The 27,976-nt window shown below is 42.8% G+C and overlaps 1 protein-coding gene across 2 annotated transcripts in view; it reads right to left on the reverse strand.

The window, feature by feature from the left end:
* Positions 1-7,623: 7,623 nt before the first annotated feature.
* The window catches only part of slu7 (SLU7 homolog, splicing factor), a 45,516-nt gene continuing 25,163 nt past the window's right edge, over positions 7,624-27,976 (reverse strand). For both annotated transcript variants that reach the window (XM_039774242.1, XM_039774243.1), the window contains 5 exons: positions 26,872-27,033; positions 21,805-21,909; positions 18,074-18,145; positions 13,892-13,996; positions 7,624-9,017 (listed from right to left, as the gene is read on the reverse strand). In XM_039774242.1, the coding sequence (XP_039630176.1) occupies positions 8,838-9,017; positions 13,892-13,996; positions 18,074-18,145; positions 21,805-21,909; positions 26,872-27,033 (624 nt within the window). In that variant the 3' untranslated portion in view covers positions 7,624-8,837. The remainder of the gene's footprint in view (positions 9,018-13,891; positions 13,997-18,073; positions 18,146-21,804; positions 21,910-26,871; positions 27,034-27,976) is intronic.

Raw genomic sequence — 27,976 nt, forward strand, 5'->3', positions numbered from 1 at the left:
GGGTGACGGCGCTTTATAGGCGACCACCTGTCACGGGTGTCGAACTCCGGTCCTGGAGGGCCGCAGGTTTTCATTCTAACCATCTTCTTAATTTGTGACCAATTTTCGCTGCTAATTACCTTCTTTTTGCCTTAATTTGAATTACCTTGACTCAGGCCCCTTTTGTTTCCTTTTTCTTAATTAGCAGCCAAACAATTAATGAGACACAAAACAAGAATCCACATTACCAGCTCACCTGTGCCCAACCCAAAATATGTGAAAATAAAGAAAGGTGGAGGTCTCAGTGGGTGGCACGGTGGCGCAGTGGGTAGCACTAGTGCCTCACAGTTGGGTGACTTGGGTTTGCTTTACAGGTCCTCCCCGTGTCGGCGTGGGTTTCCTCCCACAGTCCAAAGACATGCAGGTTAGGTGCATTGCCATCCTAAATTGTCCCTAGTGTGTGTGTGTGTGTGTGTGTGTGCCCTGCTGTGGGTGGGCGCCCTGCCCGGGGTTTGTTTCCGGCCTTGTGCCCTGTGTTGGCTGGGATTGGCTCCAGCAGGCCCCATGACCCTGTAGTTAGGATATAGCGGGTTGGATAACGGATGGATGGAGGTCTCAGTAAGGCTGATCTCTCAGCTCACCAAAACATTGTGATGGTGGCCTTCGAAAAAACAGAAAAAATCAACAGTTCTGGAAATGTCTGCTGTGGCAGAATGAGATCAGCAAAAAAACATGGAATTAAATATGGAGTTTAATTAATAGGAAGAATCGGCTTCTCATTGTGAAACTGGTTGGAGTCTGAAGTGCCGATTTAGCTGGTCATCTGTTGGCTCGTTTCATGCCTCATTTCTGTTTGGCTGCCATTTAATGAAGAAAAGAATCAATTCAGAGGAATGAATCCTTAAGATACAGTAGATTTATACTCTTCTTTCCATTAAGTACAGGGCTATTAAAATGAAGGGAATAGGAGTTAATTAGCAGTGAAAACTGGTCACTGATTAGGAAAAGGGTTAGAATGAAAACCTGCAGCCACTGCGGCCCTCCAGGCCCGGAGTTCAACACCCCTGACTTTGTCGTCGAATGGACTGACCGGCTCTGCCTCCACAAAAAACTGACTGGTAACGAAAAAAAAAATGTCAAAAATGAAAGTGTGGCCAGGGTTGGCTTTGTATACAACTGGCGCACAGAGTGGTCTGCCAGCTGAATATGCAGGACTTTCAAAGTCCACCTTTGAATCATCAAAGCCATTTGACCTGTAGGTGCTTCCTTAGCCATCTTTATAAAAGTGTCTGTCTCTGTCATTCCAACAGATGGTGCATCACAAACAGTATCTCTGCTTTACAAATCCCATACCAAATGGCATAAAACAGACATCTGCATTGCCTTTGACATTTTAATAGATGGTGCATCACAAACATTTGTAGTAATAAAATACATTTCTCATTCCAACAGATGACGCACCACAAACGTTATCACTGCCTTTACAAATCCCATACCAAATGGCATATAACAGGCAAAGGCGTCGCACGCTGAGGTCTTCTTGTTGATGACTTCCATTTCAGTTCGTCTTGGACGGGTAGCACAGCTCGTTTGAAAAATATGCTGACAGCTGGCCTGCAAGTGTAAAGGCGCTATATAACAGAAGTCCATTGATTCAAGTGCTCACAGCGGAAAGAACTTAAAATAGCAGCCAGGCGCGGGGTCGCATCCAGTACCGCCGCTCCCTATACGCAGAGTACGTAGGGGGGCACCGTCCCAGCTGCTCAAAAATCGTTTTTATATATTATAATAATAAATTAATATTAATAATATACATATACAAATAAACAAAAATCTAAACGTATATATATTGCATTTTACGGTGAACGCAGAGTAGGCTAAGCACACGTGATGAGGCGCGCGCCCTCATGTATTTACTTTTATTTGAATAAAGTTCTACTGTATTTTGGCCCCAATAGTTGGTAGTTTTTTATTATTTTATTTTTACTTCCGTAATATTTGGGGGAGGGGGTACAAAAGTAAAGTTCTGCTTAGGGCGCCCATTTGGCCAGCAGCGGCCCTGCTCGCATCTCTCTGATGAGCTCCTATTTATTAATATCGGCCGATTGAGATACGGATAGACATCGGCGCACAGGCTCATCGGATCTGAACCGACTGTAAAAAATCATTTGAACGGTCGACAACAACAACCAAAAAAAAAAGATTTTGAGCCCAGAATCGGAAGCGAGTCGCTTTTACGTGCGGGGTGGATGTGCCCTTAGTGGGTTGCAGCCGCCCCGACTCGAGCGCAGTGGGGGCTCCTCAGCTCATCTTTACCGGCAGGACTTTCCTCGCGTGTTCCTCTGAGATTGCGGAGTCTTCGGTGCCAACTAGGGGGCTTCATATACGCCGCACGCCCCCCATATCACCAGATGATCTCTTCGTTCGGACGGACTTCTACTAATCGCGCGAATCCCCCAAACGAGACCCCCGCCCCGCTCTCCTATTTTATATGACATGTTGGATCGCTAAACTTCACGCCACGCCCGTCCGTTCATCTGACCGACCGGTTTGTGAATCCCGCGAGCCCCCCCTCACAACTCAATCGGCGCCAGACACGTGCAGGTCACGGGGTTTCGCGTTTGCTTTTTTTAAAAAATTGTTTCTTGGAAAAACGACACTGAAAAGAAAAAACGGGAAAAACTGAAAAGGCGAGTGAGGCAGGTGTGTGCACTCTGGAAAAGAGGGAGCCGCGCATTAAAAAAGTGACGCTGGAAAAACGAAACGGCGCACGTCCATTTGTTTGTTTAATTCTTGAGCCGAGTCAAGATAATAATTAATAAATAATACATCGTGCAAATCCGCCTAAGAAAAAACTGCATGCTAAAGCGCAGACGAGACGTCAGGAAGGCGCGACCCCAAAAGCAGTTCAGAGGAGCCATCTTTGAGTCCAGGATGGATTTACACCTGCAGCTCTCCCGAGTCGACCTGGAGGGGCCAGCAGCTGCACTCCCGGTTAAGAAGGCCCAGGATTGTACCGATGTGACTGCGGATCAAGGTGGGAATGAGCCAAGGAAGGCATCAGTGACATTGTATACACAGAACATAAGCTTTATATACAGATGATATCTGAGACATTCCTCCCCTACTGCAGTTTAGAATTACAAATCAAATCCTGATATGGGGGCCATGCAGACAAAGTGTGGCGTGACTACAATGTCTGCAAATCCCCTTCAATGAAAGCCTGCAGTGCACTTTAATCACAATGTCAGAATTGTTGGATTTGTAATTTGAAAGTGTGGGGAGCAGAGGGGGACATCATAAAGGTACATGTCTTTGGCCCCCCATCATGGAGGACACGGTATCTGGAGAAGCCATGCATTGTCCTGACAATGCTGGTAATGTTGTGCTGTGGTGGGCTTTACTTTTCTCAAATTTCACACCAGACATTTGAACGTCCTTACAACACGCGGGGCTTTTTTACGTTTAGCCCACCGCATTCGTGCAAATCGGCACACATGAAGGTCACCTCTTCACACAGAGGACCAGAGATGCACATAAGGTGATGGACAGGAGGGGCTTTGGGGTCTTTTAAAACTCCACTTGCTCTTATTTCAGTAGACTGAAGTGAGGAGGCCCGAATGTGTGAATGGCAGGCCCTGGCACAGGTGCTCATGAGGTGGGCAGCACGTTACCTGAAGACGGGTGGTCTGGCTGGATTGTCACACAGGTAAACAAAGCCCTGGGGTATTCGCGTTACGCTTTACAAGTCTGGGATGGTTGAAGAAGACAGGAGGAGACCCCGTGGCACTGGCTTAATAGCATGGCATGGCACACGGCACCATGGCTAGTTTTGTGTTAGTTGACGAGGTGGCAAGCGTAGCCTTAATAGCAAGAAGACAATTCTTCTGAACCATCGGCTGGGGTCACTCAGTGTTAAATAAATGTGCCAGTTATCGGGTTGAACTTGCCTTCGCTCCGTCTGTGCCAGTCTGCCCATCTCGCCATTCCTCACATTGTCACAGCACCATATGTCACCCTGTTATGTTTTCCTTCTCCTACTTTGAATGTTCTGCTCTTCATTATTATTTATGGTGAAGTCTTAACGCTAGAATCAGAAAATGACTTTACCTCCTCAATGGCGCCAACTTACCGTGACATCGTTTGTTCCCAAGTCATGCCCTCCAACTCTGACTCGGCTGCTCCTGGATGTTCACCTTGTGGTTCGTATGCCATTGCTGTGTAGCTTTGGCTTCCTCGTCTTCTCCCAAGGTGCAGGGGTCTTGCAGGCTCCATCAGAACGGCCCCGTGTTTTGCTGCATTCATTCTGCTGTCATTGGCCTTCTGGGGGTCTCCTGTAGAGAAACTTCCCCACCGCCCGACGCTGCTGCTGCTGCTGCCGCCACCACCACCTTGCTTCATGTCTGTGATGATGTGCAGTGTAACGTGGCTCAATTTCTGGTCTCGTTAGACCACCGGACCCCTTCCAGCTGATGTCAGTATCACACGTGTCTTCTGCCAAGATGTCCTGCATGTTTTTTCCTCCTTGCCAGTACCTGGTGAAGCACTCAGACTCTCCAACGTCAGCCACTGTAGCTTGGGACTCCTCGGTGATCTCTTGGTGGCCTCCCTCACGTGTCTTCTCCCATTTATAGAGTTACATTTATTATCCTTCATGAACGATTTAACCGTGGAGATTATTTTGCCTCCATCCCCGGCCTGCCTCGCACTTTTCATGAACTTTTGCCTTCATTGTGTAGTTTGGGCCACCATAGGGAGTCACTCACAGAGTCAGGTGACCTCCACTGAACCAACGAGGGGACGTTTGAAGCCAGCAGGCTGCACCTGTGATTTACTTACAGTTGTGTTCAGAATAACAGCAGCGCATTTAAAGAAGTGAATCGGGCTCAAAGCCTTTCCTCATGGCCGCAAATTCACTGGGAACGGCGCACAGTCGACTCCAAATGAAAACACGGAGACACATTCCTCCAAGTGGTGTTCGTCCTTTCAGAAAGTGAAGAAAACAGAAAAATAACCGCAGTGTCCACAGTCTTCTTGACAGACTCAGACATTCACCGTTTAAACTGACAAACGTTTCAGGATTTTGCTTTCCTTTGAATCCCTGAACTCGTATTTCGTTGTTTCTGAGACCGGCTGCCCGTCGACCAACTTCAGGACGACTCGACTCGACTCCATTCCACAATTCTTCTGCATTTCTTGGTTTTTCTTTGGCCAGCCGCTCCAGAACATCAACCTCGTTGCTCGTTTACTGGTGTTTGGGGTCCTTGCCTTGTCTTCACGTATCCTGCTCCATGATCGCCCTGGTATGCGATAAACAGGCCCAACACCACATCACATATCATGATGCATGTGCCACCCTGCTTCACTGTCAGTGTTTGGGTATCGTCTGTGGGCCCTGGACCCCAAAAAGTACAATGTTGCTTTCACCAGACCACCAAATGTGGCGCCTTTTCGCTTTAGGCCAGTCGATGTGATAACCTCTTCTCCGCACGTGTCATTTTATCCAGCAATGGGGCTCCTTGCCGCTAGCTTGGCGTCTTCCACTTGTGACTCGGGTACCACCTTTGATCTTCCTGGAGCTGATCATTGGCTGATGCTTTGCCATTTTGGCTCTTTGATTCATTCCAATGGTAGTTTTTCCGTTTTCTTCCACGTCTTTCAGGTTTTGGTTGCCATTTTGAAAGCATTTGTGCTCGTTTTGGCCGAGCGGCCTGTCATTTTCTGCACTCTCTCTGTGTTCCCCTCTCCAATCAACATTTTAATCAAAGTACGCAGTTCTTGTGAACAATGTCTGCAGCAACCCATTTTCCTCAGATTGTCAGAGAGATGCACTGTGACCGGCGTGGACAACATTTGCTGCCTTTCTTCCTTAAATAAGGGTTGGCATTGACACCAAACGGATGACCTCACTACTTGAACTCCACGCTGCTGTTATAAAGCATTCAGTGACTCGCGGGTCACGACTGTTAGGTCTGTTGGTTTCTATTTCTCTACCACACCTACTAAGAAAGTATTTGGCATGTAGGAATAAACTGCTCAAAAAAATGAAAGGATATTTTTGTAATCCGAGTATCGCATCAAGTCAGTGACACTTGTGGGCTGTTGATGTGCTCAGTTCAGTAGCGGAGGGGCTTGTTCTTCAGTTTCAGCTGCTTTGGGGCACTAGAGGGGCAACAATGAGACGACCCCCAAAACAGGAATGAATGGGTCAACAGGTGGAGGGAGGCCACTGACATTTTCTCCCTCCTCATCTGTTTTGTCACTCGTTTTGCATTTGGCTACACTCAAAGTGTCACAACTGGTGGCATGAGGCCATACCTGGACCCTACAGAGCTGGCACAGGTAGTCCAAATTCTCCAGGATGGCGGGCACATCAATACATGCCTCCCATTGCCAGAAGGTTTGCTGCGACTCCCAGCACAGTCTCAAGGGCATGGAGGAGATTCCAGGAGACAGACAAGCAGTTCCTCCAGGAGAGCTGGACAGGGCCCCTTGTCGAAGGTCCTTAACCCATCAGCAGGACCCACCGGTATCTGCTCCTTTGGGCAAAGAGGAGCAGGATGAGCACTGGCAGAGCCTACAAAATGACCTCCAGCAGGCCACTGGTGTGAATGTCTCTGACCAAACAATCAGAAACAGATTTCATGACGGTGGCCTGATGGCCTAACGTCCTCTATTGGGCACCATGGAGCTCGACTGGCACATAGAATAGCAGAATTGGCAGGTCCACCACTGGCACTCTGTGCTTTTCACAGATGAGAGCAGGTTCACCCTGAGCGTGTGACAGACGTGAAAGGGTCAGGAGAAGCCATGGAGAATGTTCTGCTGCCTGTAACATCACTCATCATGACCGCTTTGGTGGTGGGTCAGTGATGGTCAGTCTGGGGAGGCATATCCATGGAGGGACACACAGACCTCTACAGGCTAGACAATGGTGGGCACCTTGACTGCCATTAGCTTCAGGAGGAAATCCCTGGAGCAATTGTCAGAGCCTATGCTGGTTCATGACAATGCCCGACCTCATGTGGTGAGAGGATGAAGGAATTGATACCATTGACTGCCCAGACACACTCACTCACCTGACACTTCTGGGTGGGACTTTATGTTTCAGTCCATCGGACACCTCTGACTGTCCAGGAGCTCAGTGATGCCCTGGTCCAGATCTGGGGGGAGATCCCTCAGGACCCCATCTGTCGTCTCATTAGGATGTTGTCAGGCGTGGGTGGGGGGATACAAACTACTGAGTACGATTTGGAGTTTCGGGCCAAATGGACTCGCCTGCCTGCCGCCTCATTTTTTCACTTTGATTTTCGGGGTGTCCCTCTGTAGGTTCATCATTTTCATTTCCATCCTTTCGTTTCTCACACATCACCTTATCAGTCCATAGCAGCAGAGAGAGCCAGCATATCCATATTTCCCTTTGACATCTGATGTATTTTTCTAAGTGTTCTTTTCATTTTTTTGAGCAGTTTATAATTTCTACCTGATAAGGTTTGTGATGTCGGACTGCATGTGAACACAACTGTATGTGAACAGTCACTTGGTGTTGTCCCATTTGTCTTTAAGTCAGAGCACTTCGCAGAGTCTTGGCAAATGAAACCCACTGTGAATTAAAGTTGTAGATCAAGAAAATGTGGAAACCTCCAAGGGGTGAATACTTTTAATTGGCACTGTAACAAAGTATTTAACCCTAGTACAAGATTGGGATGACAATGACATTAACGCAAGGGATGAACAACATCTGGAAATCCAAGACCTTCCGCTTTCGTATAAAGATGAAGCTGCGGTGCCCTCAACAATTGGATTTCCTGCAGCAACCTACGCCAAGTGAAATCAGCACGCCATGCAGAGGTGTTCGTTCCTAAAGTAACCCGGAGAGATCACGGAACAAACATTGGAATATTCAACTGATATGGACAAGAGAGGCTACAGGACAGGCCAAAGGGTCGTAGGTCACATCTTCAGACTCGCATGTCTGGAAGCCATCAACGACGCAGGGAGTCATGGAGAGCCACAATACAGGAAGACCTCAGAACTCGTGGGGTAACATGGGAGGATGTGCCACAGCTGGCTGCTAACAGGACCCACTGGCTGTCCCATTGCTGCCTGATGAGGGACTGGAGGAATTCAAATTTAAAACTAAAAAAACGAGAATGGGAGAAGCTGGATGCCTGGTGAGACGAGTTCTACTTGCACGTAGTGCTCTTGAATATGGAGGACATAAATTACGGAGACAGTCCTGGCCATTGTAGCAGACGGTCACTCCAGGGCTGGACGAGCAGAACTCCGCAGATTAACACACACATGATCAGCTTCACCTGACGACACAATGGGGAACTGCCAGGGGTCTGAGAGGAGGGCCAACATTTGAAATTTGTGTCAAACTCACCAGCTTTCTAAACATAATGGATCAATTGAAACAAACCGATCTGACAACAGACACAACGGTCATTCTTAAATCCATAACATACAAGAGTACGCAAGATCATTAATTAACTATTTATAACAAATACAAGAGACGAGGGGAGAAGGAAAAATTAAAGTCTTGATTAGCACAAACACACTTCTGGGCTCTGATTAGTTGTAGAGTGTGGCGCAATGGAATACGAGTGGTAACTACTGAATGTGCAACCAAAAAAGAAAATAAGTTGAGAAAGTAACTGCTTAAAGGACAACGTCCACCGTATTTACAGCAATTTATACCTTAATGAGAGGTTTAAAAAAGAAAGAAGTCCCAGCCTACTCAAGTCAGTTCAAAACCCACCAAAAAACTTGTCTGTCCTTCTGACTTTGACTGTTTAGTCCCTCGTGCCTCAAACAAGTCTGATTTTGAAATGTTACTTTTTTATGTCTCTCCCTCACTGACCAAGAAATGACGCCATGGGATCATCCGGCCGCTGGCGTTTCATGCGGAACGCCTCCATTTCTTCCTCTGTAGGCTCCCGCACTTCATACAGACTGTTGTAAGGCCGCTTTCTTTCGTCCACCTGCATCAGGTCCTCTACTTGTTTCAAACGTGCGTCTTCAGCATTCAAGGCCTGAATGAAATGAGGAAAAAAAAAAAAAAGGAGCAATCAGTAAGGGGGGATAAAAAAATAAACAGAGAGAGAGAGATAGAGAGAAACGTCACACGGCTTCTTTTCATGCCATGTTGGTAAGACTACAAACACATCTTACAGAAAGACACATATTAAGGTAAACGGCCAAGTGCAGGACAAGGAGCCAGCAGCACCAGCGACTTTCAGCTAGCAGGCTATGCAGTAGAAGTGTCTGAAGAAACTCCGACATACCAACGGCAATACACCTTCATAGTGCGCGCTTACCTGTAGCCAAGTCTCAAGATTCTGTAATTAGAACATCAGAACACTCTGGACGAGAACAGGCCATTCAGCCCACAAACTCGCCAGTCCTGTCCACTTATTTCTTCCAAAAAAACATCAAGTCCAGTTTTGAAGGTCCTTTAAGTCCTACTGTCTACCACACTACTTGCTCTCTTATTCCACGTGTCTATCGTTCTTTGTGTAAAAAACAACTTTCTAATGTTTGTGTGAAATTCACCCTTAACAAGTTTCCAACTGTGTCCCCGTTTTCTTGATGAACTCATTTTAAAGTCATCGACTCGATCCACTGGACTGATTCTGTTTGTAATTTCAAACACTTTACTCAGGTCTCCTCTTCATCTTTTGCTTAAACTGCAAAGGCTCAGCTTTTTTAATCTTTCCTCATAACTCATCTCCTGTAGTCCTGAATCAGCCTAGTCGTTCTTCTCTGGACATTTTCTTGTACTGCTATGTCCTTTTTGTAGCCTGGAGACCCAAATTGGACTCCAGATGAGGCCTCACCAGTGTGTTATAAAGCAGAACCTCCTGTGACTTGTACTGTACACATCAAGGCGCTATACAACCTGACGTTCTGTTAGCCTTCTTAATGGCTAACGAACACTGTCGGGAAGTCAATAGCTTAGAGTCCATTATTTCCACTAATTCTTGTGTGTGTCTGGGGGGGTGCTGGTGGTTATTAGATTTCTAGAGCTTCTGTAAAAGTTACATTTCTCCATAAGACAAATGAAGCACTAGCTAGCTATCTAATGAGAAGCTTAGAATTCAATCAAAGTGTTGGACTGCACTTATTAAACAGGATGTCACATCCTGTACTGTCAGATTTGCTGATCTCATCGCCGAACAACATCGATTTAAAAACGACTGAGAAACGCTGGCCGTGCCACATTTACATACCGAGTGCCAACCTTCCAGGATAGTTATGCGTGCCCCCTTTTTCTAACTGCCACTAGAGTGCTGCCTGATGGGTGAAGGGTTAACAGGTATGACGAGATCTCGGCCCTTTACCTATTTTGTTGTGGTACATGAAATGGGAGACATCAGACAGACGAGATTCTCTTCTGCTAATGAGGTCCAAAACACCTTTGTTGCTGCATTAGATTCATCGTACTTCTGGATGAGCATTTATTGGTGGTCAGCTGTCATGCACACAGAGCCCACCCCACCACTAAAGACAAAAATGAAACCTGTTGGATCAGCCATCATCGGACTAGCTGAAGAGCCTTAACAGGAGCGCACCGCCAACTCACTCTGATTCACTAATGCTATGTAAATGAAAGCTACGACTGAAAATCACCGAAAAGTCACGTTATGTGACAAGGCCTTATGTAGGTGAAGGCAGTCTGTTTACTGAAGGGACCTGCAGACTCCATATAAAAGGCGTCCCCCACCAATGAATCAAACTTGGGGCTACCTGCATGGTGCTTTGCAGCGGAGCTAAAATCAGCATAAAGACCACTGCAGGGGTGCGGGTGACGGACTAATTGTTATGAAGTTTACCAGCTCCACACAGAGGACACTGGTGCAGGTTTTCTTAAACTATGGGGTCACCACATGAATGTTTCATACAGTTACCCTAGTTCATCCAAGCACAGGGTTACCAGATGTCCGGCAAAAGGAGAACATGTCCTCCTTTTCCGTGTTGTGTCCTCCATCCGGCAGGCATTGCCTAAAAAAGTTGAAAATGTCTGGCTGTCATCAATCACTGACTAGACCGTGTTATTGGCTGAAATTGCATGCTATCATCTCTATGTTTTATCGAAAACAAAACACGGCTGCATGCCAATGCCCACTTGGCCATTTTTGCTATCCGTACTTGTTATACGAATGTGCCGTAGTCTTTCATCTAAAAAATGTTGTCCAGCAGTAACACTAAAAAGAGAGGAAATGCAAATTCTCAGACCACATGAAAACAAAGTATCCACGATTGGTGAAGGACACACCGAAAATGAAGCCAAGTGTTTGGTTTGTGATTCTTTTGTGTCTGTTGCAAACAAGGGTACCACTGGATTTAGAACAACAGGTTACCACCGAAAAACACAAAAACATGGCATACTTTCAAAGTTGTGCAAATGAAGCCAGTTACTCAGAGCTGCTTAAAATCTGAACATTTGTCTTCTGTATCCCTGGGCACAATGCCAGCGTTGAAAGAGGATTTTTCCTTGATCAACACACAGTGGACAAAAGAAAGAAACAGTCTGTCTGTTGACTCTGTCAGAGGAATTCTTCTTACAAAGTACAATTTTAAGAACGCTTCATGTCTCCGGCACAACAATTTCCTACAGGTTTAGCTCCTGTACTTTACAAGATAGGTTCAGAATTCCAGTACTTGAAAATAGGATGTGGTAAAATGCAAGATTCTTCAACTTAATTCCTGTACAGTATACTTTTAAAATATAATAAAAATATCTAAAAAAAAAAAAAAATGAAAATAACGAATGAGGCAGAAAGATGTGATCATTTTCAGGGTGTTGAGCCAATTGGGTGAAGGTTTAAATTGTGCCACCAGTTTTAGTAGCCGTGGACAAACTGACCAGAGTTATGACAAACAGTGAACCTAAATCTCAATGGACTTTCAAAAAGAAGGTTTTGTGTTACGTTCAATGTGCCTCTGCAAGGAAGAATTACTTTTTTTAGCGCAATGTTAAAGAGGCTTGGTAGATTTCAAACTGCTCGTTCTGGAGGACATGTTTGTTGGACCACTGAGATCTGCAAGAACATTGGAAAATATTAAAAGGATGAAACAGACTGCATAGAGGAACCTTTGACATTCGGAACAAAGTTTCACTTTAAACATTCAAAGCCCAATTCTTTATTAAGATTTATCCTATCACTCATATAAAATACAAATAAGCAACAGATTCTTAGGAATAATTCAAACATACAAATCAAATTTGTTTACTTGATTTGTTAAATTGTTAGATGAAAACTGGGATGTGCAGAACTGATTCAGAAGAACACAGTGCTTTTGAAAAACGTCATCTTCAAAAAATAATGTTACTTAAGACGAGATAAATAAGCTGCATCGATTTCTTTTTTTGAGTGCTTTATGACTTGTCTGATTGAACCGTGTGCGTGGTCTTTAAATGTGGGCGGGACTTTTACAAATCTCTTTGCATAAAGTCTTGTCTCGCAGGATTTCACTTTCACCAAACAACAAATATTTTCATTCTCGCAGATACGCCTCTTCATTGGGAGACAACACTACTTTTACCTGATGGCAACACCAATTAGATGATCTACAAGTCTCCAACTTAAAGCTGAAACCCGAACAATATATTCAATCTCTTTTCGCTGTTCCGTTATTTCACAGAGTAATAATTTCCATTTGTTTGTGCTAATGCGATCTTTACTATCATTTTTTTGAGACTTTTTAGTACTTCCATTATCTCTAACCTGCTCTGCATGTGTACCGCACCAACGTTTTTGAATTCTTTACGATGTTCTACTTTGTCATCCACTCTTTGTCTTTTATTTCCGGCCCCGGGCACAAAGTCTCGTCTCACAGAATGTGAAAGTGTCTCTCTGAAAAAGTCATGTCTCGTCTCTCTTCAACAAGATTTTTTTATTATAATAGAGAGATATGTTTGCCTTATAAATTATTCTTTTAATAAGATTCACATGAGAAGTATGTTTTAATGGAAACAAAAATGCTTATTGTTTTATTACATGGCCACTGTTATTTATCTATGTATGGCTCTGCTGTTATTGTGCCAATAATCTTCTTTGACCTCAGCATGGTTCTGCATTTATTATTTGGGGCCTTAAATTAACATGTTTAAGAGCTCCTGAGTTACCACCAATAAATCTACATTTTAAAAGAAGAACATGTGGAAAAAGACAAGAGAAATTAACCCAAAGCCTGGACTCAAAGCTCGGATTCAAGAAACATGACAACGCTGTGATAACTTAGGACACTAAAGCCCCATAATGCATCAACACTACACTAAAATCCCTAAAGACAGTTTCCATTTGAAGACACCCATCTGTGTAGAACATGACAATGGAAAAGACAGACTACAGATGCCTGAAGAAAGCACTTTTAAACATTTCCACGCCGTCACTCCCAGTAATAGGCTGTCTGTTAACATAGCATGTCACTGCTGTACCAAAGAGTGGCTAACAGTTGTTACTGACCACTCATGCCCATCAAGCAGTTGATGATATTCAAGTTAACAGATTAATCCCTGACCGAGACTGTTTTATGGAAGCACCCACACTATCAATCAGCCTGCACTGCCAATTCAACATCACACTCCAACACAGCTCAGTTACTGACACTGTGATGCATCATGGATGGACTGCAGAGATGGATTTACTTTTTACCTGACGCCACTGCATATTTATTGCCATTGAACAATTTAATCTTTGCCCTTGTGCCCTCTACTGTACTGTACTGTCCTGTCATTGCATGTTTCTGCATCTTTGGAACTGACAGATATGCTATGTACTCAACGGTATAATGACAACAAAGTGAATTGAATATTTCTAATGTGACCCCATTACATGAAAAGCATCAATCTAATAAAAACACATTTGAGCCATTCAATGGCACAAACATTATTTGCAGTAACCTTTCTTAGTTTCTCTCTGTTTTTTGCTTCTTCATTGTCACTGTCCGAGTCACAGCTCTTTTGCTTCTTTTTCTTTTTCTTTTCCTTCAGTTTCTCCTGATGTATCTAAAAAACAAAAGTTAAACATTAAGAATGATGATTGGGACCTTAACTAAACTAGCAGATGAAAATATAAATTGGATGTAAAATACTATGGCAGAAAAATCTGATCAATGAATCCAAGCACTCCGGACTGGTAAAATGTAATCATGCAGTAGTAGTTGAAAGGTTTACTTCAAAAATGAGCAGGTAAGCAAAATGACACCTTTTATTGGCTAACCAGAAAGAATACAATATGCAAGCTTTTACATCTTGCCTGAAGAAGGGGCCCGAGTTGCCTCAAACGCCTGCATGTTGTAATCTTTTTAGTTAACTAAATAAAGGTGTCGTTTTGCTTGACTTCTTACTACATCCATAATAGCTAACATGGTACAACACCCTAGTACTACAAAAATGAGCAGGGCTATAAAGAAAGCATTTGTAACAAACAGGATGAAATTAAACAACCAATCGGTTTTCAGCTCTACTACTTGGATGGACCAATCTGGACCAGCAAAGTTGTGCCGTATTCCATAAGCTTTTCAAAGCTCCAAAGGTTTCATAAGCTCAAATTGATTTCAGTGGACTGTGTTCTTCTTGGTGGCGATTGGTCAGATTCTGCCCTTAGTTACAGTTAGTCTTTTTGGCACAAATGCCATAAAATAAAAGATTTAACCTTTAGGGACCTTAGGCAATAATAATAATAATATTAATAAATGACATTGAAGATGGATATTATTTCAAACTAGATGAAGATGAAGAAGGCACAACAGGTTCTCCAGGCTCTGACAATTCACTGTACTGCCAAAAGGCCCTTATTTGGTGCACTTCTAAAATGAAGAATAACCCAGATTTTAACTGTGTGGCTGTTAAGGGAATGTATAAGTGATGAGCTATCAAAAATAGTAATAAATAAAGAAATCAAAATTAAAAATTCATTTTTAACCAACGTTATGTATCGCTGAGAAAACTGTCACTATAGTGAGGTCTACATTAAAACACAGGCCAATGTTCAACAGGTTGCTTGTCATCTGAGGCGCTATATAAATAACATTTATTATTATTATTTGGGATGGAACTTCCATCACACACCATAGGTTTCTAAAATGTCTGATTGTACTTTTACTGTGATTCGTATTTATTATCTGATAACATAATTTATAGCATTATACTTGTTATTTGTAAAATAGCCGTAAAGTGTTCACTTAAACAGAAAAAGAAACCTATACTTCTGTTACTGTTCTGAGTAAACCGATTGGCAAAATCAAATGGAGTGTCCATTCAGCTGTTTAACTCTGCTACAAAAAAATAAATCACAGATATGGCACAAAACTTTTTTTATTTAATAGCTGAACATTCTGCCATTGTAAAACATACCTCAAAAAATTAAACGAAATTAAAGGAAAACATGCTGGAATCACCTGGTAATGTGCATTTTAAACAAAAATCGCTGCACAAGTCTAAATAGGCCAATAGTGTGCAGTTCAAGGCGAGTGGTTACAGCCTTCACCGAGCTGTTGCTCTGGACTGACTGACAGGATGTGTGGCCCCAACAGGATAGCGGCCAGTTGAAACAATGGAAAGGATTATAAAAGTCCGTCAAGAAGGTAATTCAACATGGAATGTGGCAAAAGATGCCGGTTGTTCCCAGTCAAAATGGGCAAGATGGAAAAGAGAAGCATACAGGCTGACCAAGGAAAACGCTGATGCATCAGGCCAGAAATTTCAAAGCAATAATAAAAAAAAAAGAGCACAACAAAAGAAATGAAAAACAAACGATCAGAAACAGGGGTCAATGTTTGTAATCGAATTGTAAGAAATTGGTTGAAGGAAATAGAATTTGCATACAGAAAAGCCAATTGTAAATCATCATTAATGCCTAAAGAGAAGAAAGCAAGGCTACAATGGACTAAAGAGAAGCAGTCATGGACTGTGGATGACTAAAATTCAGTGATGAATCATTAATCTGTAATGGCCAAGGAGAGGATGCTGGAAATTTTGTTTGTTACCATTCCAATGAAACATATAAAGAGGACCGCCTGGAGAAAACAAAAACATTTAAATACCCATTGCAGATATGGGGTGGCATGTCAGGTAAAGGAGCAGGGGAAATAGCATAATTACTTCTACAGTAAATGCATACGTGTACATTGACAGTTTGGACAATTTTATCATTCCATTAATAGGTTTGGTGATGATTAAGTAATTTTTCAGGATAATAAAGCATCTTGTCACAGAGCAAACAGAGTTAAAACCTTTCTTCAGGAAAGGCATATTGACTCAATGACAGAGCCAGTACAGTACGGATCTCAATCCAAATGAAAATTCATGGTAGAAATTGAAACAAATGGCTCATGACAAGGCTCCATCCTGCAAAGCTGATCTGTCAGCTGCTATACAAGAAAGTTGAAACCGAACTGATGAAGAAAAATGCTTTTCATTTGCGAAGTTGAATTCAAGCTGTCCTAAAAGTCAGAAGAGGTGCAACAAAGCACTACTCGTAATGGTTTGGGTTAATGATTCCATAATTATTTCCTCATCGTTGAGAGATTCTGTAAGTTTTTCCTCTACTTAGTCTGAACAAAAAATGTGCCATTAATTACAACTTTATTTACTTTTTTTTAGGTATGTTTTACACTGCCAGTGTGTTCAGCTGTTAAATAAAACAGTGCTTTGTGTCAAATCTGCGATTTGTTTGGTTTGTAACAAAGTAAAAGTGAACGAACATCCTCCAAGAGTAGGGATTCCATCATTTTTGCCAGGGTTGCAGAAGACCATTTGTTTAAATAGGGAGGAAAAAGAAACATTATTATCTCATATTCAAACTGTCAGTGGTATTTTTGTTAGTTACAGCATGAAGTTATAGGAAAGAGTAGTGGAAGCTTAGTTAAGAAGTGAGGTGATGATTAGTGAGCAGCAGTGTGGTTTCATGCCAAGAAAGAGCACCACAGATGCAATGTTTGCTCTGAGGATGTTGATGGAGAAGTACAGAGAAGAACAGAAGGAGGTGCATTGCGTCTTTGTGGACCTGGAGAAAACATATGACAGGGTGCCTCGAGAGGACATGTGGTATTGTATGAGGAAGTCGGGAGTGGCAGAGAAGTACGTAAGAGTGGTACAGGATATGTACGAGGGAAGTGTGACAGTGGTGAGGTCTGCAGTAGGAGTGACGGAGGTGGGATTACATCAGGGATCGGGTCTGAGTCCTTTCTTATCTGCAATGGTGATGGACAGGTTGACAGACAGGAGTCCCCGTGGACTGTGACGTTTGCTGATGACATTGTGATCTGTAGCGATAGTAGGGAGCAGGTTGAGGAAATCCTGGAGAGGTGGAGGTAGGAGAGGAGTGAAGGTCAGTAAGAACACGAAGACAGAATACATGTGTGTGAATGAGAGGGACGTCAGTGAAATGGCGAGGATGAGGGAGTGGAGTTGGTGAAGGTGGGTGAGTTTAAATACTTGGGGATTAACAGTAAAGAGTAATGGGGATTGTGGAAGAGAGATGAAAAAGAGAGTACAGGCAGGGTGAAGTGGGTGGAGAAGAGTGTCAGGAGTAATCTGTGACAGACGGGTATCAGCAGGAGTGAAAGGGAAGGTCTACAGGATAGTAGTGAGACCAGCTATGTTATATGGGCTGGAGACGGTGGCACAGGAGACAGAGCTGGAGATGGAAGAGTTAAAGATGTTAAGATTTGCACTGGGTGTGATGAGGATGGACAGGATTAGAAATGCGGATATTAGAGGGTCAGCTCAAGTTGGACAGCTGGGAGACAAAGTCAGAAAGGCAAGATGGCGTTGGTTTGGAAATGTGCAGAGGAGAGATGCTGGGTATATTGGGAGAAGAGTGCCAAGGATAGAGCTGCCAGGGGAGAGGAAAAGAGGAAGACCTAAGAGAAGGTTTATGGATGTTATGAGAGAGGACATGCAGGTGATGGTGTAACAGAACAAGATGATGAGGACAGAAAGAAATGGAAGATGGTCCGCTGTGGCAACCCCTAATGGGAGCAGCCGAAAGGAGAAGAAGAAGAAGAGGATTCAACTAAGATAAATGAATTACCAGCACACCCCTATACAAGAGTAAATTTCAATTTCTAATAAACTCACCTCCATTAAAGATTTGGGCTCTTCAAAATTTTGGGGCTCCACCTGAATGTTGTCTATGCACAGGGTATCATCCTACAGAGAGAGGGAAGAAAAGCTGCATATTACTATACACCTGACGTACACATTTGATTTTTCCACAGGCTGTAATGAACATGTGCTCTGCCACCTGCACAGACACTCAACTGAGCACAGCACAAGATGTCAAGTTCTCTCACAAACAATGGGAAACCGTGCCCTAGAAACATGCAAATGCTATTGGTCACACAGACGTGCTTTGGCAATGATCAGCGATCAGCTCACTGCAAATGAATGGGGAACATCCATCTGTTTCTACAGAGTCTGCCAGGTGTAACCCATACGTGCTATAGAGTTAAGTCTTGTATTTGGTTTTTGGCCCCAACAATTTCATCAATGGAAGGGGCTTAATGCACATGTTATAAACATTATATATACACAGGGTGGGCCATTTATATGGATACACCTTAATAAAATGGGAATGATTGGTTATATTAACTTCCTGTTTATGGCACATTAGTATATGTGAGGGGGGAAACTTTTCAAGATGGGTGGTGACCATGGTGGCCATTTGGAAGTCAGCCATTTTGGATCCAACGTTTGTTTTTTCAATAGGAAGAGGGTCATGTGACACATCAAACTTATTGGGAATTTCACAAGAAAAACAATGGTGTGCTTGGTTTTAACGTAACTTTATTCTTTCATGAGTTATTTACAAGTTTCTCTTTGTTTACAGCCATTGACATGTCGCAGAGGTTAACACGTGAGGAGCGGATAGAAATTGTGTTGATGTCTGGTGAATGCAGTAACCGGGTCATTGCAGCACATTTCAATGCAAGACACCCTACGAGACCACCCATCTCCCATGCTACAGTTAGAAAACTGCTTGCTAAGTTTCGTGAAACTGGTTCAGTGTTGGATTTGCCAAAATGTGGATGCATGAAAACTGTCACTAATGAAGAAACATCAGTGGCTGTCCTAGCTTCATTCAGCAAGAGCCCACAGCGTAGCACTCGCCACATGTCACTGGTGAGTGGCATTAGTCGAACATCCCTACGGCGGATATTAGCTACTCACAAATGGCACCCTTACAAACTCCAGCTACTGCAGCATCTCAACGAGGATGACCCAGATCGGCGCACTGAATTTGCAGAATGGGCAAAACAAAAATTGGAACAGGACCCTCAGTTTACGCAGAAGATTTTGTTCAGTGATGAGGCAAACTTTTATGTGAATGGTAAAGTTAACAAACAAAACCACCGCTATTGGTCTGACACTAACCCGCATTGGATATATCCCTCCAAGACTGTTGGAACAAAAAAATTGATGGTATGGTGTGGTATATGGGGTACAAAGATAGTGGGGCCATTCTTCATCAATGGAAACAACAAGGCCACTGGATATGCGAAATTGCTACATGATGATGTGTTTCCCTCTTTATGCACTGAAGCTGGCACGTTCCCTGAGTTTTTCCAGCAAGATGGCGCACCACCACATTATGGGTGTCAGGTCCGAGCATTCCTAGATGAACAGTTTCCTGGAAAGTGGATTGGTCGTCGTGGGCCAGTTGAATGGCCCCCAAGGTCTCCCGATCTGACCCCCTTAGACTTTTATCTTTGGGGTCATCTGAAGGCAATTGTCTATGCTGTGAAGATACGAGATGTGCAGCACCTGAAACTACGGATACTGGAAGCCTGTGCTAGCATTTCTCCTGCGCTGTTGCTATCAGTGTGTGAAGAGTGGGAGAAGAGGGTTGCATTGACAATCCAACACAATGGGCAGCACATTGAACACATTTCAAGCACCCAGGCATGCAGATGGCTTCTACAAACATTTGTGAAAGAATGGGTCGCTTTCTGGAGCTTAGTGAATTCAAGCTTGTTACCGTGATAGGATGCAACCTGAGCAATAAGTCCATTTGTGACATTTCCTCGCTACTAAATATTCCACGGTCAACTGTTAGTGGTGTTGTAACAAAGTGGAGGCAATTGGGAACAACAGCAATTCAGCCAGAAAGTGGTAGGCCATGTCAAATCACAGCGCACGCATGCTGAGGTGTGCAGAAGTCATCAACTTTCTGCAGAGTCAACAGCTACAGGCCTCCAACAGTTCAAGAACAGTGCTGCATAGAGAGACAACTTCATGGAATGGGTCTCCACGGCCAAGCCTGACATCACCAAGTGCAATACAAAGCGTCAGATGCAGTGGTGTAAAGACCACCGCCTGCCACTGGACTCTAGAGCAGTGCAGACATGTCCTCTGGAGTGACAAATCACGGATGGATGAGTCTGGGTTTGGCAGTTGCCAGGAGAACGAGACTCGCCTGACTGCATTGTGCCAAGTGTAAAGTTTGATGGAAGGGGGGATTATGGTGTGGGGTTAGGCTTGACCCCTTAGTTCCAGTGAAAAGAACTCTTTAACGCTTCAGCATACAAAGCCATTCTGGACAATTTCATTCTCCCAACTTTGTGGTAACAGTTTGGGGATGACAACATGACTGCGCACGCACCAGCGCACAAAGCAAGGTCTATAAAGAAATGTATGAGCAAGTTTGGTGTGGAGGAACTTGACTGGCCTGCACAGAGCCATCCCGATAGTACACCTTTGGGATGAATTAGAGCAGAGACTGTGAGCGAGCCGGGCCTTCTGTCCAACATCACAAATGCTCTCCTGGTCACAAATTCCCATCAACACACTCCTACACCTTGTGGAAAGCCTTCCCAGAAGAGTTGAAGCTGTTAGAGCTGCAAACAGTGGGCCTTAACTCCATATTAAAGCCTGTGTATTAAGAATGGGATGTCTATTAAAGTTCATGTGTGTGTAAAGGCAGGCGTCCCAATACGTTTGGCAATATAGTGTATATATCGCATGTAATCTACTTCTTTAAATAATAAAGAGACCTCTTTCTTCTTTTTCAGTCTCACCAGGCTATAAGTATGGGCCCATACCACATTGCACACCTGATCTCAAGTTTGGAGTACTGAAGCAGAGAAATGTTCACATCTGACAAACAAAAAACATGTTGCTCCTTCAAATCAGTGTGCAAATATTTTTATTGGCAATGCACACTTGAAAATAAGTGTGTATGTATGCCACACAGTAACTAGAGGGGTAGAACTCAGACAAGCTTATGTCATCAACAGCAGGCCTGCTCTGAAAGCCACCACTTGAACATTTGACCCTCATGATCAGGAAGCACAAAAAGGTATTTACAGTGGAACTGACACAAAAGAGCAAAATGCATTTAGTTTACAAAACTGCACTCAACCCTACAGGAGAATGAAGTCCTCGGAAAGGAATTAGTGCAGTGGTTCCCTGCTGTTAGTTTAAAATAAAGTCTTCAACAACAAACTGGGGACACAGTTAAAAACTTGTTAAGGGTAAATTTTGTAAACACTTTTGGAAGAGACACATGGAATAAACTACCAAGTAGTGTGGTAAAGAAATGGACTGTAAGGACTTTCACATCTTGGTGTTCGTTTGGAGAATCTACGAGACTGGCACTGATGAGCTTGTGGTCTGAACAGCCTGCTCACATCAAAATGGTCCTACTGTACTGCAAAAACAGCATGGAAGAAGAGTTTGGATAACTGGTAAGAGTGAGGTTGCTACGTTTGTGGGGGTGAAAGACCTACTCGACCATTATTGTACTATAAAAAGTGTAAGGATGAACAAAAATACAAAACCACTGGGAGTTACATTTTGTGCACACTCACCGTATCTTGTCTTCCAGCTTCTCCTGTACAGTAAGACATCTTAATAAAAGAGTGACAGCACTTGTAGCCCCATCGACCATCTTTCCAATAAGAGCCCCAAATGCACTGTAAGATAAACAAATAACTGTTAATAATAATGAAAAAAAAAAACCCAAACATTCTGAAATATGAGGTTAAATCCTTGGGGACATTAGAAACAATACAAAAGGCAATATAATGAACCATACATTTTTGTATGTGTTCCAGTGTGATCTATTTTTAAAACATTTGTATGGCTGGATTTATTCACCCAGACTACCACTTTATAATCAATGATCCAAGCTTGGTTAATGGATGACGAGGACGCTGTGTAACGCTTTGCTGTCCAATTCAGAACAGTGCACCGTAGACATATTTTTTTTTTATCGTTAGCCTGAAGTGAATTAAGATGGATTGAATAAGCATGCAATGTTTAAATATATATATTTAGAAGCCCTAAACCACTTTTTAAACCTTTGGTTTTCCATAAAGTGACAACTTCTACATTTTTTTTTCAGATAAATGGAATACTAGTTGTAGACTTACTAAGAAATTAAATCAACATCCACAATGGAAGCAGAAGCAGGTGATGAATCAATTTCTTCCTTCTTTAGATGCATTTACTACAGCAGATTACTCCATATAAAATTTAGAAAAGCTGTAACATTAAGAGAGGGCACGGTGGCACAGTGGTAGGGTCCTCCCTGCGTGGAGTTTGCATGTTCTCCCCGTGTCTGCGTGGGTTTCCTCCGGATGCTCCAGTTTACTCCCACAGTCCAAAGACATGCAGGTTAGTTGCATTGGCGATCCTAAATTCTCCCTAGTGTGTGACTGGTGTGTGGGTGTGTGTGTGTGTGCATGCCCTGCGGTGGGCTGGCGCCCTGCCCGGGGTTTGTTTCCTGCCTTGTGCCCTCCCTGTGTTGACTGGGACTGGCTCTAGCAGACCCCAGTGACCCTGTAGTTGGGATATAGCAGGTTAGATAATGGATGGATGTAACATTAAGTGAATTTAAAAAAAAATGGCCAAAGATAAATCGATATCTACATATGTAATGAATTAATTACAGGACTTCATCGAGAAATGGCTATTATCAATAACAATGTAGTTTCTAAATCTATCAACTAAATGGAAGGAAATAATAAAATAAACATATAAACAGGTGGAAAAGATTCTGTGCTATTAAAAGATCATGCAGGTCACCAGAGTCTACCAGACTGCTTAGACCATTGCTATACTATAATGCTCACACAGAGACCTTCTGTCCCAGTACTCCTGCACCAGTGCCAACCATGAAAGAAAAATGTCCACTTTCTACTGTACATGACATGGTATATACAGAGTGAGCTAAAATGAAGTAGCACATTTCTCAAGGTCATTGCGCAAGACAGAGGCAGCCGAGTGGGTTGGGGGTTGGGGTCCTTTGATAGGCAATCCCTGTGTTCCAACGACTCATGAAGCAACACGAATGCTGAAAGTGCCATTATTATTAATTGGTGACAATTAAACTAACACGACTTAAATCTGCTGAAGACACCGTGAAGGTGTACAGGCAGACACTCTAGAATACATTGAAACTTCCCCCAGATTGACCTGGACAGAATAAAATTTTGGATGATTATGCATGAATGCACATAAATGAGGTTTCATGTTTGGGAAAGTGTATGCTGGGGATATGCTGTTGACTCTGTGAGTTCAAATCAGCCCTGTCTTTCTCTGTGTTGAGTTTTCATTTTCTCCTCATGTCTGTGTGGATTTTTCTCCAGATACTCTCATTTTTTTTCTTCTTACTTCCTAAAGAACATGTGTGCTCGGTTAATGGGCAAATCCAAACGGGCCTTGTGGATGGGTGTGTGTGTGTGGCCCATGATGGAACTAGAGGAGGTAGAAGGCTCAAGTATCAAAGGAGCTCAGCAAAGTTCACGGCAACCCTTAAATGTGTACCTGAATGCTAAGTTAAATAGTGTATCGCATTAAAAGCGACTCAAGACAGGCTGAACTTAACTATATAATACAATTGTTAGGCTGATTCTGGAATACTGTGCAGTTTTGGGCTCCATTTTACAAAAAACTACAGTCTACAAAAAGTGAAAAATGAGTTTGTCTTTGCAGGCAGATAAAAAGACTTTGAATAAGGACTCAGGGACACAGATGCTATAAAGCACGGGTGTCGAACTCCGGTCCTGGAGGGCCGCAGTGGCTGTAGGTTTTCATTCTAACCCTCTTCTTCACTACTGAGCCGTTTTTGCTGCTAATTCACTTCTTTTGCCTTTGTTTTAATTAACCTGACTCAGGCCCTTTAGTTGTCTCATTTTCCTTAATTAGCAGCCAAACAATAATGAGACACAAAATGAGTCGCCACATGACCGGCTCACCCGTGGCCATCACACAATATCTGAAAATAAAGAAAAGTGAAGATCTCGGTCATGTTTCTCTGCTCAGGTCACCAAAACATCTTGAAGGTGTTCTTAGAATACACACGTGGACAAAATTGTTGGTACCCTTCAGTCAATGAAAGAAAAACTCAAAATGGTCACAGAAATAACTTTAATCTGACAAAAGTAATAATAAATAAAAATTCTATGAAATTTAACCAATGAAAGTCAGACATTGATTTTCAACCATGCTTCAACAGAATTATTTAAAAAATAAACTCATGAAACAGGCCTGGACAAAATGATGGTACCCTAACTTAATATTTTGTTGCACAACCTTTTGAGGCAATCACTGCAATCAAACGATTCCTGTAACTGTCAATGAGACTTCTGCACTTCTCAGCAGGTATTTTGGCCCACTCCTCATGAGCAAACTGCTCCAGTTGTCTCAGGTTTGAAGGGTGCCTTTTCCAGACGGCATGTTTCAGCTCTTTCCAAAGATGCTCAATAGGATTGAGGTCAGGGCTCATAGAAGGCCACTTTAGAATAGTCCAATGTTTTCCTCTTAGCCATTCTTGGGTGTTTTAGCTGTGTGTTTTGGGTCATTGTCCTGTTGCAAGACCCATGACCTGCGACTGAGACCAAGCTTTCTGACACTGGCCAGCACATTTCTCTCTAGAATCCCTTGATAGTCTTGAGATTTCATTGTACCCTGCACAGATTCAAGACACCCTGTGCCAGATGCAGCAAAGCAGCCCCAGAACATAACAGAGCCTCCTCCATGTTTCACAGAAGGGACAGTGTTCTTTTCTTGATATGCTTCATTTTTCCGTCTGTGAACATAGAGCTGATGTGCCTTGGCAAAAAGTTCAATTTTTGTCTCATCTGTCCATAGGACATTCTCCCAGAATCTTTGTGGCTTGTCCACATGTAGTTTGGCAAATTCCAGTCTGGCTTTTTTATGATTTGTTTTCAACAATGGTGTCCTCCTTGGTCATCTCCCATGAAGTCCACTTTGGCTGAAACAACAACGGATGGTGCGATCTGACACTGATGTTCCTTGAGCTTGAAGTTCACCTTGGATCTCTTTAGAAGTTTTTCTGGGCTCTTTTGTTACCATTCGTATTATCCGTCTCTTTGATTTGTCATCAATTTTCCTCCTGCGCCACGTCCAGGAGGTTGGCTACAGTCCCATGGATCTTAAATTTCTGAATAATATGTGCAACTGTAGTCACAGGAACATCAAGCTGCTTCGAGATGGTCTTATAGCCTTTACCTTTGACATGCTTGTCTATAATTTTCTTTCTAATCTCCTGAGACAACTCTTTCCTTCGCTTCCTCTGGTCCATGTTGAGTGTGGTACACACCATGTCACCAAACAACACAGTGACTACCTGGAGCCCTATATATAGGTCCACTGACTGATTACAAGATTGTAGACACCTGTGATGCTAATTAGTGGACACACCTTGGATTAACATGTCCCTTTGGTCACATTATTTTCAGTCTTTTCTAGGGGTACCATCATTTTTGTCCAGGCCTGTTTCATGAGTTTTTTTTTTATTAATTCTGTTGAAGCATGGTTGAAAATCAATGTCTGACTTTTATTAGTTAAATTTCATAGAATTTTTATTTATTATTACTTTGTCAGATTAAAGTGATTTCTGTGACCATTTTGAGTTTTTCTTTCATTGACTGAAGGGTACCAACAATTTTGTCCACTAAAGAAATACGTCCAGAAATGTTGGGAGATATTCCTTCATACAAAGCTTAGATACAAGAAACTTCGGCGTCATTTTAGATGCATTAGTTAAGCTGTAACATGATCTTCTGGTAAGACTATTTGTTGTGGGACAAACAAAGTACTGTATAACCCGTCTGCTTAAGCCTTAAATAATCTGCTCCATCTTACATATCGGAATGACTAACACCCTATATTCCAAATCTTAACCTTAGATCCTCAAATGAGTGTCTGCTTAGAATTCCAAGAGCAAAACTTAAAAGAAGTGGTGAGGTGGGCGGCCTTCTGCTGTTATGCACCTAAAATCTGGAATATCCTGCAAATAGGAATTCGCCAGGCTAATACAGTGGAGCAGTTTAAAAAACTGCTCAAAACACATTACTTTAACATGGCCTTCTCATAACTTCACCTTCATTTAATCCTGATACTCTGTATATTCATTATAATAACCATTCATGGTGGCTCTAAAATCCATACTAACCCCGACTCTCTCTTCTGTTTCTTATCCTGGTTTTCTGTGGTGGCAATCTGTGCTGCCACCACCACCTAATCAAAGCACTGCAAAGTTCTTACATTGATGGATTAAAAGCCAGAAGTCTACGTGATCATCATCATCAAGTCCTTCCATGAGAACCCTAAATACAAAGAGGACTGTTTCATTTATGTTAGGTAGAATGCCCAGAGGGGGCTGGGGGGGGTCTCGTGGCCTGGAACCCCTGCAGATTTTATTTTTTCTCTCCAGCCGTCTGGAGTTTTTTTTTTTTGTTTTTTCTGTCTTCCCCGGCCATTGGACCTTACTCTTATTCTATGTTAGTGTTGTCTTATTCTAATTCTTATTTTGTCTTTTATTTCTCTTTTCGTCATCATGTAAAGCACTTTGAGCTACATTACTTGTATGAAAATGTGCTATATAAATAAATGTTGTTGTTGCTTACTGTGTGGTTGTTCACAAGTACATCCTCTTCATACTTGGACTGCACAACTGCCTTCTCTTGTCCTTTGATGACGGCGCCATGTCTTGAGTACTCCACATACTCTTCGGTCTGTGCCAGCAGCAGTTCTTTCGAAGGCACATTCAGGTGTTCCTGCCCTCCATACTGCAAACCCAAACAGTAAGTTGACAAACAATTAAAAAAAAATTCAACAAAGTTGTCACAAGTGACATGTCTGCATTTCTAAATGAATACATTATAAATCAATTCCTGAAGCAAAACTGCAAAAGAAACTGTTGCAAATTAATTGTAAATTTGAAAAAATGTGTTAAAGGAAAAAAAAACAGCCTCCATTTTGGAACTCAGATAAATGAGGAGGGTGGACATCACGAAAGGCACCTGGCAGTAAAAACAACTCGAAAACCTCTGCTGGAGCAGTCAAAAAAAATTATCTATCTATATCTATATCTCTATGTATAAATCTATATCTATATATCTATATCTATGTATAAATCTATCTATCTATCTCTATATATATATTGTGAAGGACAGCCGGGTCCCACGCCCAGCAGGGACGCCCCTGCTGCTTATGTTCCAGGGGAGCCACCATGGGCAGTTCAGTACCTCGCCCGGGACACTTGGTGACAGCCTCCCTGGCTGACGGTGATTCCCCAACCACCCGCAGGGCTCCATGGGAGATGGAGTCCTCCACAGCCTGGTTGGGGGATCGGATGGCCGCTAGGGGGAGCTGCATGGACTCGGCAGCCTGGCTGGACGAATCTTCTGCCCCAGCCGGAGGTGCAATTAGGTGCAATATATATATATACACAGTGGGTACGGAAAGTATTCAGACCCCCTTCAATTTTTCACTCTTTGTTATATTGCAGCCATGTGCTAAAATCATTTAAATACATTTTTTCCCCATTAATGTACACACAGCACCCCATATTGACAGACAAAAAAATAATTTTTGAAATTGTTGCAGATTTATTAAAACTGAAATATCACCTGGTCCTAAGTATTCAGACCCTTTGCTCAGTATTTAGTAGAAGCCCCCTTTTGAGCTCATACAGCCATGAGTCTTCTTGGGAAAGATGCAACAAGTTTT

This window comes from Polypterus senegalus, chromosome 13 (assembly GCF_016835505.1).
Source record: "Polypterus senegalus isolate Bchr_013 chromosome 13, ASM1683550v1, whole genome shotgun sequence".
In the NCBI taxonomy this organism is placed as follows: Eukaryota; Metazoa; Chordata; class Cladistia; order Polypteriformes; family Polypteridae; genus Polypterus; species Polypterus senegalus.